Here is a 14,640-nt window from a genome sequence, read left to right on the forward strand (position 1 = left end):
AAAAACACTACACGAGACACCCATCATCTCTGTGATGTCATCATGGAGAAGTGGAAGAGGATTTTAGTAACTGTCAGTGCATTCCTTGCTCAAGAGAATCCAGGCAGTGTTAGACAGCAATGATGTTCACACTAAAAAGTGTCCGCCCTGAGATCGGTCGGTCGTGAGTTCAAACCCCGGCCGAGTCATACCAAAGACTCCGAAAATGGGACCCATTACCTCCCTGCTTGACACTCAGTATCCAGGGTTGGAATTGGGGGTTATATCACCAAAAATAATTTCCGGGCGCGGCCATCGCTGCTGCCCACTGCTCCACTCACCTTCCAGGGGGAGATCAAGGCTGATGGGTCAAATACAGAGAATAATTTCGCCACACCTAGTGTGTGTGTGACAATCATTGGTACTTTAACTTGAACTTAACTTAAATATTGACACGGTGTACACAATTTAAACAAGTTCAGTGTGAGGTGTACTCACGTGTTGCCAGCTATTTAGACAATGAAGGCTTTGTGTTGACTTATATTTACTCTTAATGCAATTCCAGCTGTACATTGACTACTCTAAGCTAGATCCACAATGTATTTTTATAGTTTTGTCCCTTAAGACTGGATGTTTTGTCAGATATAGTAGATAGATAACTAAAAGAAAAAGTGCTCTCCCTATCAATATCACCCTCAGTCTGGCTCGGGTGATTAACCATGATGAGATAAAGCACAGTGGAGAGATTGTGAAAGAGAAACTTCTCTTTCACAATCTCTTCACTGTGCTTAGTGATTCATCCCTAAATGTTTATAGCACTAGCAGGGGCCAAACTGCTCTAAATAAAAGCAGCATACTCAGCAAAAGGAGACAAACTCTCACCCCACTTCTCATGAAGCCTTTGCAAGAGTAGCATCATCACTTCCATTTTGACTTCTCCTTTCTGTCACTCTGTCATCTCCCCTGCGGCGTTCCGGCAACACGCCCTGTTGTGGTGTCACCATCTTTTTTTTCCTTGACTCACCTTTTTTGTTTGTAACCAGTCCTGTAATTACATGCAGGTAGAATTCAAAAGTCTAGAGCGGTGACAGTTAACACAGACTAGAACAATTAAAACTCTGTACAAAAATTCCCAATACTTCTGACCTCCCGCTGTTCGAAGAAAGGAGTGCACAACATCCAGAATCAGCTGAGCCTCACTGGCAATGGTAGGTCTGCTATTATAAATAACTACTTATACATATTATATCAATTTTAGTCATCTTTCTTGTGTAATTTCATTTTGAAACTTGGAAAAAAACGGTCATTTCATAGACAAGTTAAGGAAATGCACACTATTTACTCCATTATATGTAGTACTGTCAAATAAATACATTTTTAAATCAATTTAATTACCTTTTTGCATTGTCATTAATCAAAAATAAACGCAGTAAATAACGTGTGTGCAAAATTTTAAGAGGTCAACTTTTAAAAATACTCCAATATTTTTGACATATGTTCATATGTTAAGTGTTTAACTTGAATGCACATCCTTTATTTAATCAAAACTTGCTGGCAGTTTTATTTAAAGCCTCGTCTGAGAGTATTTTGAAGTGGAATTTGTCACATAGCACACAAGTCTAAATACAGTTTTGTGATTAATCGAGTTAAAGTATACTTTTCTCAATAAAATCCTTTGAAATACTTGTAACCCCATAAAAGTATTATACTCTATACTGGATTATAAGATTGACACTTTTTGTCATTGCCAATAGATTCATAACGAATACCATATTTATGTATTATGTAATGAAGGGTAAACCTCGCTTCTTGACACCTTAAGAGTCACACTGGACAACAAGCTGACAGCTCAGGTTTTAAACTTGATGGCTAGAACTCTCGTCTTTCAATCAATGGACTAGATATGCATTTCTTCATTGATTGGCCACATGTTTGTTTTTTTTAAAGTGAGACATCATTTTTAATTTACCTACTGGTAATATCTACAAAGGTTACAATTTCCTACATATAGGTTTAAACAAATCTGGAGCTTACATCTATACTTGAGTCAATATTTATCATTTAAAGAGCTTATAATAGGAAGGAGGCGAACAAACATGCAAGCATAAATACACATGTAAGAAATAAAAAGTCTCCCTCTTGGAACTGTTAGAGTATTGACTCATATGACACACTCTAGATAAAAAAGTTGGGTGTGGAGTCGCCTAACGACTGCGCCACGCCTTGTACGGGTTCTCCGTTCACACATAACAATAAAATAATAAAATTAAAAATACGACACAACGCGTCAATATGTAGTTTTTTTGTCGTGTCTGCACAATGTCTATACATGTTATGCATTTACAGTAAGGCAGTAAGAAAAACACTTGCTCATGTTTAATTTACAAATAATCGACCAAACTACTGTAAGATATTTATCATAAAACCAGTGGTATGCTGGTGTTTGTTAATCAAAACCTTAAAGAAAAATATATACATGTATATATACATTTCCAATTTCAAATTTGAATGTGACTCATTTGATGAACCAGTTTGACGAGTAAGACTGTCTGCTTCCTCCCTATGTGTGCCGTCAATGTGTACTCATCCAGCATGGTATACTTACTCACACACATCATGTACTCGACAGTACATGAGGTCATGAGCTCAAGGAGAAACAAGGGGTGGGGGGACTGGGAAATAGAATCAAAATGTGGTTTCTGCGCAATCTAATGAATGCAAACATGAGTGTTGTCTAAAACCGTTGGTTCTCGACAAATGATTGTGATGAATTAATTTTGAAACAATGACTGTACTTCATATTTTACTGATTCCACCCACACTTGAAGCTAAAACCACAACAAACTCGAAAACATACCACCGCCAGGCGCTATCTCTCACAATGCAGCACTGAGCTAGTTAGCACAGCAACCATCTTCAATGCAAGTGCAATGAGTGGGCCGCACACCTCCACACACACATTGGCTGCATGCACACCTCCACACACACATTGGCTGCATTTAGCGGCGGAGAGAGAGAGCGACACACCTCCTTACTATAACTGCACCACTGGGAGAGTTACGGCTGCGGGACAACATGGTGGAGGGGATCCGGATCACCCCCAAAATGGAATCCCATTTCGGACATTTACTTAAAGGGCAACTGCACTTTTGGGAATTTTGTCTATTATTCACAACTCTAATGTGAGACAAAAAAAACAGGGCTTTTCTTTTTTTAGGCATTTACATTTTTAATAAATGGCATAACAATGAAGCTAACTGGAGGCATCTATTGTGCCTCAAAACCCCTCTACAAAAACGTCTAAAAACTGCCAACAACCCTCCATTAATATGTCGTGACTCGCATATTAACCAAGTATTAGCGGTATTGTTATTATAAACGCTAACGCTTAAGAATTACTTTTAGTGGCCCTGTGATCACAGAGGGGTAACTAGCTTATGCAGCTATTGAGAGACTGAGCCGCTGAGCTGCTGTATGGCCTCTGACCTGGTAAAAGTTCATTCTAGATCATAACTCATTAATCTCACCTGTATAATAGAGAGTAGTGGCCCATAACCGAGAAGTTGGTCAACTTTATGATTAATCCTTCATCTAAACAGGAATATATAAATATCCTATCAGTTGGCATCCTACTGAGAGCGGACATTGTAAAGTTGTACAGTGATCGTTTCATTATGTTCATAATTTTATTTCTTTTTTAGCATTTAGCAGCAGTGCTACTTGCTGGATCTGCTTATCACTCAGCTTCTAAAACTTGTAGCTTATCCTATGTATATTCAGGCTAAAAAATATAAGGTTCTGCATTATCATCTGTTTCAGAGTAGTTGCTGTTGTTTGCCATGATTATTAGTTGTTGTCGTTGAGGGAAATAGCAAACAAAGGGATGCGTCTGAGAAATGTATGCTTAGAATACGTAAATATTAGATGTTATTATGAATGTGCTTGTTACTACATTACATACAGTATATACTTACAGCGTGTATTTAAAATGTTAATGGAGGTTTTTTGGATGATTTTAAAGCGCTTTAAACGCGGAACAGTGCGGATCCCTTTAGCGGAGGGGTAGGGAACCTATTGCTCTAGAGCAGGGGTGTCAAACGTACGGCCCACGGGCCGAATCAGGCCTTTGAACAGGCTTTATCCGGCCCGTGGGATGAGTTTGCTAAATATAAAAATGAGCCAAAATTTTTTAATTAAAGAAACGGCTGTCCTGAATGTGTCCACTAGATGTCACACTAGCAATTCTGTGTATCTTTGTAGATCAGGGGTCGGCAACCCGCAGCTCCGGAGCCGCATGCGGTTCTTTAATCACTCTGATGTGGCTCAGCTGCATACTTGCTGACCCTCGAGATTTTTCCGGGATGTTGTCCGGATTTCAGTCCCTTTCCCAGAAATATCCAGGGCTAACATTTTCCGGTTTTCACCCGCATAACTATTTTGAGGGCGTGTCGTTGTGACAATGCCTTTAAAGTTCTCTAAAACATATCGTCGCACCCGCCTTCACGCCATGCTATCTGCATGCCGGCAGGTTACATGTAGCATGCGACGCCTGATAGCACACATCATCGACTGCAAGGCATACTTGGTAAACAGCCACACAGGTTACACTGATGGTTGTGATTTAAACAACTTTAACAGTCTTACTAATATGTGCCACACTGTGAACCCACACCAAACAAGAATGACAAACACATTTCGAGAGAACATCTGCACTGTAACACAACATAAACACAACAGAATAAATACCCAGAATCCAATGCATCCCTAACTCTTCCAGGCTACATTATACACCGCCGCTACCCCCAAACCCTGCCCCCCCAACCTCGCCCACCTCAACCAAATAAACACCAATGAGTGGACTGATGAACATTATCACATCATTTATTCAGAAAGTATAAATAACGACTAGAGATGTCCGTTAATGGCTTTTTTTGCTGATATCCGATATTCCGATATTGTCCAACTCTTAATTACCGATTTCGATATCAACCGATACCGATATATACAGTTGTGGAATTAACACATTATTATGCCTAATTTTGTTGTGAAATCTGAAGTTGTCTTTGTTTTCAAGTTATCGTGCCGTGATTTTACCAGTCTGGCCCACTTGGGAGTAGATTTATTCTCTATGTGGCCCCCCCATCTAAAATGAGTATGACACCCCTGCTCTAGAGCCAGATGTGGCTCTTTTGATGACTGCATCTGGCTCTCATATAAATCTGAGCTGACATTGCTTAACACGATAAGTAATGTATAATTCTGCTGGTAAACATGATGTTAAAAATAACGTTTAAAATATAAAACATTCTCATGCATTTTAATCCATCCATCTGTTTTCTACCGCACCTGTTCAAGAAGTAACAATGTTATTAAAAAGAATTGGAGACTTATTATACTCTAAAAATGTTGGTCTTACGTAAAAAATGCACACATTTAGTTGTATTCAGTGTTAAAAAATATGATATGGCTCTCACGGAAATACATTTTAAGGTATTGGCTTTCATTGCTCTCTCACCCAAAAAGGTTCCCGACCTCTGCTTTAGCGCTTTAACTGATATAGCAATATGCTGTATAAATTTGCATTGTAAATTTAACTGGTCCTAGCGACACCATATTATTGTGAAATACTAAGGTATTCACAAAAAAAAAAAGGTATTCAAAGAACACAGTATAGCGTCACAATTAACTAACTGGCAGCTCGTGCGCCAATTGCTAGCTGACAAAGAGTGCGCTAGTTGCTAGCTACCAGCTAGAGCAGGGGTATAAAATGGATCAGGCCCGCGAACAGGTTTTAACCGGCCCGCGGGATGAGTTTGTTGAGTATAAAAATGGGCCCAAATTTTTGAATGAAAAAAACTGATGTTCTAAATGTGCTTACTAGCTGTCGCAATAGCAATTCTTTGTATCTTTGTAGATGATGCTACATATGTAAAAAAACAAAAAAAAACTTATCAGGTTAGTGCACCATTTGAGGAAAATGATCAAACTACATAAATAACATCTTGTAATTTGATTTTGATATTCTTGTTTATCTTGATTGATTGAAAATTAATACTAACGATTGACTGATGAACATTATCACATAATTTATTCAGAAAGTATAAATAACGACAAATAAAGATAGAATACTATTAACCGCAACATGTAAGTGTAAGAAAAAAACCAACAACATTATGATTTGTACATTTTCAGAATGTGCTTGTTCTATTTTTAAACAAAGATAACAATCTGAAGTTGTCTTTATTTTTAAGTTATCGTGCCGTGATTTTCCCAGTCCGGCCCACTTGGGAGTAGACTTTTCTCCATGTGGCCCCCATCTAAAATCAGTTTGACACGCCTTCGCTCGAGGGATGTGTTCTAAAGACACCTTGTTATCGTGCAATACGAAGATATTCAAAGAATTACAGTGCAAGTTTTAGCTAGCAGGTTAGTCGCTAGCTGGCAATTAGAGCGCTAATAGCTAGCTGCAAACTAGTGCTATATCTTAAAACAGGGGTCACCAACCTCTTTGAAACCAAGAGCTACTTCTTGGATACTGATTAATGCGAAAGGCAACCAGTTTGATACACACTTAAATAAATTGCCAGAAATAGCCAATTTGCTCAATTTACATTTAATAAATAAATCTATATATGTATATATATAAAAATAGGTATTTCTGTCTGTCATTCCATCGTACATTTTTTTTCCTTTTACGGAAGGTTTTTTGTAGAGAATAAATGATGAAAAAACCCTTAATTGAACAGTTTAAAAGAGGAGAAATAACGAAAAAAAAAAAAAAATTAAAACATAGTTTATCTTCAATTTCGACTCTTTAAAATTCAAAATTCAACCGAAAAAAATTAATAGAAAAACTAGATAATTCGAATCTTTTTGTAAAGATAAAAGCATTTATGGAACATCATTAGTAATTTTTCCTGATTAAGATTAATTTTAGAATTTTGATGACATGTTTTGAATAGGTTAAAATCCAATCTGCACTTTGTTATAATATATAACAAATTGGACCAAGCTATATTTCTTCTAGATTTTCCAGAACAATTTTTTTTAAAGAAATTCAAAAGACTTTGAAATAAGATTTAAATTTGATTCTACAGATTTTCTAGATTTGCCAGAATAATTTTTTTAAAATGTTAATTATAATAAGTTTGAAGACATATTTCACGAATATTCTTCGTCGAAAAAACAGAAGCTAAAATGAAAAATTTAATTAAAATGTATTTATTATTCTTTAAAATAATGAAAAAAAAATGCTTGAACAATGATTTAAATTGTCAGGAAAGAAGAGGAAGGAATTTAAAAGGTAAAAAGGTATATGTGTTTGAAAATCCTAAAATCATTTTAAAGGTTGTATTTTTTCTCTAAAATGGTCTTTCTGAAAGTTCTAAGAAGCAAAGTAAAACATCCATCCATCCATTTTCTACCGCTTATTCCCTTTTGGGGTCGCGGGGGGCGCTGGCGCCTATCTCAGCTACAATTTAATGAATTTATTTTAACAAATGAAGACCAAGTCTTTAAAATATTTTCTTGGATTTTCAAACTCTATTTGAGTTTTGTCTCTCTTAGAATTAAAAATGTCGAGCAAAGCAAGACCAGCTTGCAAGTAAATAAATAAAATGTAAAAAATAGAGGCAGCTCACTGGTAAGTGCTGCTATTTGAGCTATTTTTAGAACAGGCCAGCGGGCGACTCATCTGGTCCTTACGGGCTAGAATACATTTAGTGTCCTTAATAATGTTTCGTTTATCTCGTTAGTAGTAAAAGAAGTGAAGCATGACAGTGAGAGTGTGTATACAAGTGTTGACATGGTGAAATTACGTAAGAGCAGCACCCACCTGAACTTCAGGTAGAGCCGTCCACGGAGTGTCGAGGCTCCGCCCCTTCCAAAGTGCACCTCTCTTCGGGCAGGAACACTCCAGTGCTGCCTGTCGGTGCTCCTCACTCCTCACTCCTCGGCCATAAGTGGACGCTACGCAGAGAGGCGCGCTTCTTGTCGCTGACTTTTATTTTATTTTTTTATAATTTACTTTTAATTGAACCGCAATGAGCACCGTGGCTTCAGAGACTATCTTTCTTTCCGCTCTCCAGCCCAACAACTCGGTCACCACCTATGGCCTCCCGTCCGAGGTTCAGCTCGGAAGCGGCGCTTCAGGCCCGGACGAGGTGTCGCGGGTTCGGCGGGTCCAGCAGCAGGTTCAAATGCGGCTGGCGGAGAAGTCCACACTTCCGCGTCATAATGGCTCCGCTTCTGCCTACGCCATGTCAGGTAAACTAGTTCCATCACTTTCTTAAACCTTTTGTTTAACTTCGGCGAAATATTTAGGTGTTATTATAGTGTTTAGTTACTGGTGAAATGCATAAGATGACCCAAGTAGATCATTGTTGGGTGAATTAATTGGCCACCTCTATTTCCCTTTAGTTTTGACAGTATACTATTTTAATGAACGAGTAAATTAACTCTGAAGTAAAATCACCTGCAGTGCTTTAGTACTTTGTAATGTAGGTATTATATGGTATATGATTTTAGTATGGCCCTGCGATGAGGTGGCGACTTGTCCAGGGTGTACCCCGCCTTCCGCCCGATTGTAGCTGAGATAGGCGCCAGCGCCCCCCGCGACCCCAAAAGGGAATAAGCGGTAGAAAATGGATGGATGGATGGATTTTAGTATTAATTACTAATTAATTAGGAAACAATGAGAAATATACATTATGGCAGTGGTTCTCAACCTTTTTTCAGTGATGTACCCCCTGTGAACATTTTTTTAATTCAAGTACCCCTTAATCAGAGCAAAGCATTTTTGGTTGAAAAAAAGAGATGAATAAGTAAAATACAGCACTATGTCATCAGTTTCTGATTTATTAAATTAAGTAACAGTGCAAATTATTGCTCATTTGTAGTGGTCTTTCCTGAACTATTTGGGGGAAAAAAAGTAACTAAAAACTTGTTGAAAAGTAAAACAAGGGATTAAATTATAAATAATGATTTCTACACAAGCTTCGCGGTGGCAGAGGGGTTAGTGCGTCTGCCTCACAATACGAAGGTCCTGCAGTCCTGGGTTCAAATCCAGGCTCGGGATCTTTCTGTGTGGAGTTTGCATGTTCTCCCCGTGAATGTGTGGGTTCCCTCCGGGTACTCCGGCTTCCTCCCACCTCCAAAGACATTCACCTGGGGATAGGTTGATTGGCAACACTAAACTGGCCCTAGTGTGTGAATGTGAGTGTGAATGTTGTCTGTCTATCTGTGTTGGCCCTGCGATGAGGTGGCGACTTGTCCAGAGTGTACCCCGCCTTCCGCCCGATTGTAGCTGAGATAGGCGCCAGCGCCCCCCGCGACCCCAAAAGGGAATAAGCGGTAGAAAAATGGATGGATGGATGGATTTCTACACATAGAAGTAATCATCAACTTAAAGTGCCCTCTTTGGGGATTGTAATAGAGATCCATCTGGATTCATGAACTTAATTCTAAACATTTTTTCACAAAAAAAGAAATCTTTAACATCAATATTTATGGAACATGTCCACAAAAAAATCTAGCTGTCAACACTGAATATTGCATTGTTGCATTTCTTTTCACAGTTTATGAACTTACATTCATATTTTGTTGAAGTATTATTCAATAAATATATTTATAAAGGATTTTTGAATTGCTGCTATTTTTAGAATATTTAAAAAAAATCTCAAATACTCCTTGGCATACCTTCAGGTACCCCCAGGGGTACGCGTACCCCCATTTGAGAACCACTGCATTATGTCATGTTGACAAAAGTGGGGGAAACTGATAATCCCCTTCAAAATAAAATGCGGATTTCCCTGGCTTATGCCCCAATCCTACACAAAAATGTGGAACACATCAAATTAGAGTTCAGGTCAGTTTTGATTTGATTTGTTTTTGCCGAAATGTGACTTGTATCAGTTTTTTCATGCCAGGGTTGTAGCAATATGAACATTTCATATAGATCATTTAAATTAGGGGTATGGAACCTATGGCTCGTGAGCCAGATGTGGCTCTTTTGACGACTGTATCTGGCTCACAGTGTCAGACTGTGTCTGACATTGCTTAACACGATAAGTAATGAATAATTCCGCTAGAAATAACAGTGTTAAAAATAACGTTCAAATAACAAAACATTCTCATGTATTTTATTCCATCCATCCTTTTCTACCGCACCTGTTCAATACAATCATAAACACGGGCAGCATAGTGGAACAGGGGTGAGTGCGTGTGCCTCACAATATAAAGGTCCTGAGTAGTCCTGGGTTCAATCCCGGGCTCGGGATCTTCCTGTGTGGAGTTTACATGTTTTCCTCGTGACTGCGTGGGTTCCCTCCGGGTACTCTGGCTTCCTCCCACTTCCAAAGACATGCACCTGGGGATAGGTTAATTGGCAACACTAAATTGGCCCTAGTGTGTGAATGTGAGTGTGAATGTTGTCTGTCTATCTGTGTTGGCCCTGCGATGAGGTGGCGACTTGCCCAGGGTGTACCCCGCCTTCAGCACGATTGTAGCTGAGATAGGCACCAGCGCCGCCCGCGACCCCAAAAGGGACAAGCGGTAGAAATAGATGGATGGATGGATCTTTTTTTTTTCTTTTCTGATCGGCATCCCACTCTGTTTAACTGTCCTTGAACGAACCATAAAAACACCTTGGTGTCGTATTTCCCAAGAGTATAGAATGACCACTCTGTACTAAGAGAGCAGAGCTTGTAAGTTCAATGTGCACAATTGAATAAGTGAATTATATTTATTTTATAGCTTAGTTGCTCAGACAGTAATGTGTTTACATAAGTTTAGATTGGGGTATGTCCTTTCCTAAATGGGAAAACATGTTAATGACTCTAGTTTTTATATGAGAATTTAAGCTTGCAAACTGGTGCCAGTCAGTCCGTGAATTCATCAAAATGCAGTTATCAATCACGGTTTGTCATTAATTTTAACCAAAATCTGTAACAATAATCATCGAGAGTATTATGGTGGTAATTATTATCCTTGTTACTTCCCTACTGAACAGTACTATTCCAATTTTTTTCAAATCTGACCCAGGCCTCTCTATCCGAATGCAACTGTAGTCTGGACGATCTGGGCGCATTCATCCAACCTGTACATCATCAATGTCACAGTTTTTTTGCCAAAACAGACAAGTGTGAAGCTAAATTCTGGATAAAAGAACAGAAACAGTCAGTGGTGAAAAATTGATTTACAAGTATAGGGGTAGAACAGTACAAAATCTACAGTTTTGTGACCCGGTTTTCGTTTAAGTTCGGTGTACATTGTTGTTGTTTTTACACTCGAATATCATACCATGACAGTTGTTGTTCTTCAAAAATATCTCAAATGTCTCAAAAGTGCCCCACAAACTTATTTCCCGCCAAAATTATTTCCCTCCGAATTCTTCTTAATCTCCTATGTGAAATAATAAATGTTGAGTCCGGTCGCACAAAGTCATTGAAATAGCCACAAATTCACCTGGACGGACACCTACACAAATCTATGTGTGACGTTGTGCCTTGTGCACATGCGTGTCTCCTCAAAAAAACATAGAAGTTAGTTGTTTTTTTTTCTTCTGTAAACAAAAATGAAGCATTGTAGCATTGCATGCAAACAAACTTCAGTAAATCAAAAGATGCCAATAATCACTAAATAGCAAACAAAATTAATCAGGTCCATAAAGTGCAAACTTAAAACTTCGGTTTTCAATAAAACACTACTGTGAATAAAAATGTAGTATTGTACGACGTATGCAAATAATTAATCAAGTAAAACATTAAGATGACTATATAGTTTTACTCAGTGGATTAACGCAGGCTTTTCCTTAATGTATCCTGGGCTCCTTGTTAGTGTGTACTGATGTTAAAGACAATGTACTCTTCATTGCACATGTAATATAACATTATATGGATGATTAAATGCAATTCTCCATACTGTACATGGTACCTTGTGTAAATGATTTCTCTACAGTACGCTGCTTTTTAGGTGAAGTAAGGAATACGTTTGTTGTTCTGCTACCTTATTTATAGAAGCTTTGCAACGTGCAGTCACTTGTTTAACGCCTGTTCCCGCAAATCTAAAGCATTGGCAATACGTTTCTTTTCTCTACAGTACGCTGCTTTTTAGGTGAAGTATGGAATACGTTTGTTGTTCTGCTACCTTTTTTATAGAAACTTTGCAACGTGCAGTCACTTGTTTAACGCCTGTTCCCGCAAATCTAAAGCATTGGCAATACTTTTCTTTTCTCTGTAACAAAGATGTCTCTTTTTTTAGTATTAGCGTTATCTATGTTTTACAAGTCTTGCTGTTCTCTTCTAAGGAAGGAAGGGGACAGGTGAGGTGAGTGAAGCTCATGGGGGCAAAGAAATATGCCAGAGCAAGAGGAGAAAAACATGGTTTATATTTAAAATTGTCAGCAAAAAAAATTTAATTAATCAATTCAATCAATATATAATCAAAGAGGCCAAATTGGAACCTTTACAGCTTTAAAAATTGTCTACCCCACTAAAGTAAAGCTTGTTGAAATTAAACAAAAATAAACTTAACTCAGTTAGTTTATGCCTCCTAAGTTCTGCTCTCGGTTCTGTGTCACAGAAAGTACCTATTGCTCGATCAGAAAGCAAAAGACATTTCCCTAAAACGATGTAAACAAAAAAAAAACAGCTTTTCATATTTGGGGATTTTTGGAATTGGCAGTGTTGTCCACATTTTACAACCTTGTCCACTAATGGTGGAATGTGTACATTCAGCTTGTCTGCAGGTTCTCAACAGACCAACCTAAGCATGCAACCTTCACATGTGAAAGGGTTAATGTGTAACAGGCTCCAACAAGTGTTGCTTTCATGAAAGTTCTTCCAATAGCAGACTGATTTGAAAGCTTTTGTCAGTGCATGAGGTTGAGTTTCTGCTCTACTCAACCACTAAAAAGTGAAGGTCGGACAGATAAACTGCAAGTTGACGCTGCTGTCAGACTCAAATGTTGCTTTAAAGTATTTTGTTTATTAGCAGGCGTCATATTGTCAAGAAGCGTGTGCTTGACCACGCCACGCTGAGGTGGTTACGTAAGCCGTGGTTCTCCAAAAGGGAAGTGAAAGGTCACATTTGTTGACGCTCCTCAAAAGATTTACAGAATGCTTGATAGGACTTTGCTTTTACATCCCATCATTAAATTTCCTGAAAGTGATGGACTTCTGGGTATTGCTTACGTGACATTTTAAATCACGGGTCGTTCAATGGTAGCTGTAGCTTGTTTTTCCCTGTCGGACCATTTCAAGTTGTGTGTCATGTCATATCGTACTCCCTCAAGAACAGTCAGCACTACTGTACAAGGAGACGCCCATTCCTAATAAGAGAGCTATGCGTGTTTTATAAAAAGGAATTTGCAAGGAAAGCCCTCCTGTGTTGCATGTACAGTAAATGCATTCTGCAGATGACCATATCTGGGGGAGACAAGTAGAGACTAAGCACATGTCACAAGGCGGAGGGAAAAAGACACATTTACAAGAAAAAAGGGTGTGTTTTGTGTGTGTGGTATCTCAGGTGTGCTGGGGCGTTGCCATGGGGCGGGAAAAGGGACCCATCTGTCATTCCTCTCTGTACAGACCGGTTTGTCGTGCGTTTGTTTGTGTGTTCTCTACAAGTGAAGCGTGGTGATAGTCAAAATTTCACTTTTGCTCACTATGGAAATATTTGGACAAGACATTGAGAAGTTAACACAGAACTGCATCAACTACACCTGTCAATTTTGTTATGTGGTAGTTATTAGTGCAAAGACTATGTTGAATGTGACTTTCTGACGGTATGAAAGTGGACCAGCAAGGCAAATGTTGGAAAACTAAATGTCTTCAAGATGACTTTAAAAGTCTAATGACCTTCTCCTTGTTGCCTTGCACTATTTTTGAGTATGTAAAAATGTAAACCATTTATAACAAGGCTTGTGGTACGTTACAAAATGATAAGTGCTATATAAATATGTATCACTACACATACAACAAGTTAAAGTAGTGTAAAATATGTTCCAATTTTTATTATAAGGAAATATATAAATATTCTGTCACTGAATCAAATTATACATTTTTTAAAACTATAATTTTTTGCCTTCTACATTTTAAGCAATTTTTGTGGTGTACAAAAAATTTATTGATGGCGCTTTTGTCAAAATGTTGTTAAGATTTTTGTTTTGCAGACATTTGCAAACCATTTTCAAGCCGTCTATACAGAAGGCGCACGTTGGTCTTATTTATGTGCCTCCAAGCCAACCCTTCGACTGCCATGTCGTAGTTTTTATTGCTTCCATATGGAATCTACTGACAGATATTAGTTAGAAATTGACACTACTTTTTTGCTCCAAATGGCAACAGGATTTTAGTATGCATATGCATGTAAAAACCTGTCTGCCTCACAAGAAGAGGATAGAGAAAAATAAGAAACTTACTGACTACAGCTTTGATCTAGAACTGAATAAAAATAGCGAACTTGCTCAAAGCTCTATGGGTAAACCTCTACCATTACTATTAGTAATGTAACTGATGGTGGCGCAACGCAACGGCAAAAGCATAGCCGCCATACCTTGAAAATAAGGTTGTTTTTTTCTGTGAAAACAAATTAAAGTAATATTATGTATTATAGCCTCCAGAATTTACCCAAAGTGCTTTGCGTGAGTCTATCATTGTAGTC

At 38.2% G+C, this 14,640-nt stretch overlaps 1 protein-coding gene across 3 annotated transcripts in view; it reads left to right on the forward strand.

The window, feature by feature from the left end:
• The first annotated feature begins 1,022 nt into the window (after positions 1–1,022).
• The window catches only part of LOC133563228 (plakophilin-3-like), a 39,654-nt gene continuing 26,036 nt past the window's right edge, over positions 1,023–14,640 (forward strand). The window contains exons 1-2 of one of the 3 annotated variants that reach the window (XM_061917237.1): positions 1,023–1,187; positions 8,067–8,244. In XM_061917237.1, coding sequence (XP_061773221.1) covers positions 1,185–1,187; positions 8,067–8,244 — 181 coding nt within the window. In that variant the 5' untranslated portion in view covers positions 1,023–1,184. Of the gene's footprint in view, positions 1,188–7,874; positions 8,245–14,640 lie in introns of those variants that run through there. The other 2 variants (XM_061917238.1, XM_061917236.1) reach the window with 2 other exon arrangements.

The sequence above is a fragment of the Nerophis ophidion genome, linkage group LG12 (assembly GCF_033978795.1).
Source record: "Nerophis ophidion isolate RoL-2023_Sa linkage group LG12, RoL_Noph_v1.0, whole genome shotgun sequence".
Taxonomy (NCBI): Eukaryota; Metazoa; Chordata; class Actinopteri; order Syngnathiformes; family Syngnathidae; genus Nerophis; species Nerophis ophidion.